This window comes from Dasypus novemcinctus, chromosome 27 (genome assembly GCF_030445035.2).
Source record: "Dasypus novemcinctus isolate mDasNov1 chromosome 27, mDasNov1.1.hap2, whole genome shotgun sequence".
Classification (NCBI taxonomy): Eukaryota; Metazoa; Chordata; class Mammalia; order Cingulata; family Dasypodidae; genus Dasypus; species Dasypus novemcinctus.
Genome location: NC_080699.1, coordinates 30,094,199 through 30,095,628, shown reverse-complemented (window position 1 = coordinate 30,095,628; position 1,430 = coordinate 30,094,199). Strand labels below are relative to the sequence as shown.

At 47.4% G+C, this 1,430-nt stretch overlaps 1 protein-coding gene across 1 annotated transcript; it reads left to right on the top strand.

The window, feature by feature from the left end:
* The first annotated feature begins 268 nt into the window (after nucleotides 1–268).
* LOC101416409 (olfactory receptor 10G4-like) lies at nucleotides 269–1,204 on the top strand. Its single transcript, XM_004459550.2, has one exon. It carries the CDS (start codon nucleotides 269–271, stop codon nucleotides 1,202–1,204), a length of 936 nt encoding a protein of 311 aa, XP_004459607.2.
* The last annotated feature ends 226 nt before the right edge of the window (nucleotides 1,205–1,430 follow it).

Genomic DNA, 1,430 nt, shown 5'->3' with positions numbered 1-1,430 from the left:
TATATCATTTCTAACTCTAGAGAAAACAATAAAAAATTTCCTCCTTTTCTCTACCTCACTGCTTTTATTTCCTACTAGAATAAGGAAGACACCATGCCTTTTCAAAAACCCACGTTCATGCAAGACAGCTATGTAAACCCTAAGAGACAATGTAACATTTGCGTAGGCCACCAAAGAAACTGTGCCTGCACAATTCATATGAAGGATGTTTGCAGACAATGCTAGATTTGCATTCCTACCTTGGGAGGTAGGAAAGCTAGGGGAAGAAATGAGGAATGTGAGCCTTGTGACCACATTTGTCCTCATGGGCCTTCCCCATGACCCCACACTGGACACCGTCCTCTTGGGCATCTTCCTGGTCTTCTACCTGCTCACTGTCGTGGGCAACCTCCTCATCCTGCTGGTCATCAGCGTGGATTCCCACCTCCACACCCCCATGTACTTCTTCCTGACCAACCTGTCCTTCATTGACATGTGGTTCTCCACTGTCACTGTGCCCAAAATGATGATGACCTTGGCCTCCCCAGGAGGCGGTACCATCTTCTTTGGCAGCTGCGTGGCCCAGCTCTATTCCTTCCACTTCCTGGGGAGCACCGAGTGTTTCCTCTACACAGTCATGGCCTATGACCGCTACCTGGCCATCAGCCACCCGCTCAGGTACGCAGACTTGATGAGTGGGAGAAGGTGTGCCACCCTGGCCACCAGCACTTGGTTCATTGGCTCCCTGCACTCTGCTCTCCAGACCACCCTGACTTTCTGCCTGCCCTACTGTGGGCCCAACCAGATCCAGCATTACTTCTGCGATGCTCCGCCCATTCTCAAGCTGGCCTGTGCAGACACCTCGGCCAACGAGATGGTGATCTTTGTCAACATCGGGGTCGTGGCCTCGGGCTGCTTCCTCCTGATAGCGCTGTCCTATGTGTCCATTGTCTGCTCCATCCTTAAGATCCGCACCTCAGAGGGGAGATGCAGAGCCTTTCACACCTGTGCCTCCCACTGCATTGTGGTCCTGTGCTTCTTTGTTCCCTGTGCTTTCATTTACTTGAGGCCAGGCTCCAAGGATGCTGTGCATGGGGTTGTGGCAGTTTTCTATACTGTACTGACACCTCTTCTGAACCCTGTTGTGTACACGCTGAGGAACAAGGAAGTGAAGAAAGCTCTGCTCAAGGTGAAAAGTGAATTAGTATTCACCCATAATAAGTAGTCAAGAAATAGATAAGACTAACTCCTTTTATTCAAAATCAAATTATATCTCCCACATAAACTTTGTAATTTTAGGGAGCATTTCCATTATTCAAAGTTATCTATTTTTAAGTTTTATTAGAGAAGATGTAGGCTTACAGAAACATCATGCATAAAGTACAGAGTTCCCATATACCACCCTATTATTAATATCTTGGATTAGCATAGAACATTTGTTGCAATTGATA

Coding starts and splice junctions, on each gene's coding strand:
- LOC101416409 (XM_004459550.2), top strand. CDS start 269: ATGAGGAATGTGAGCCTTGTGACCACATTTGTCCTCATGGGCCTTCCC.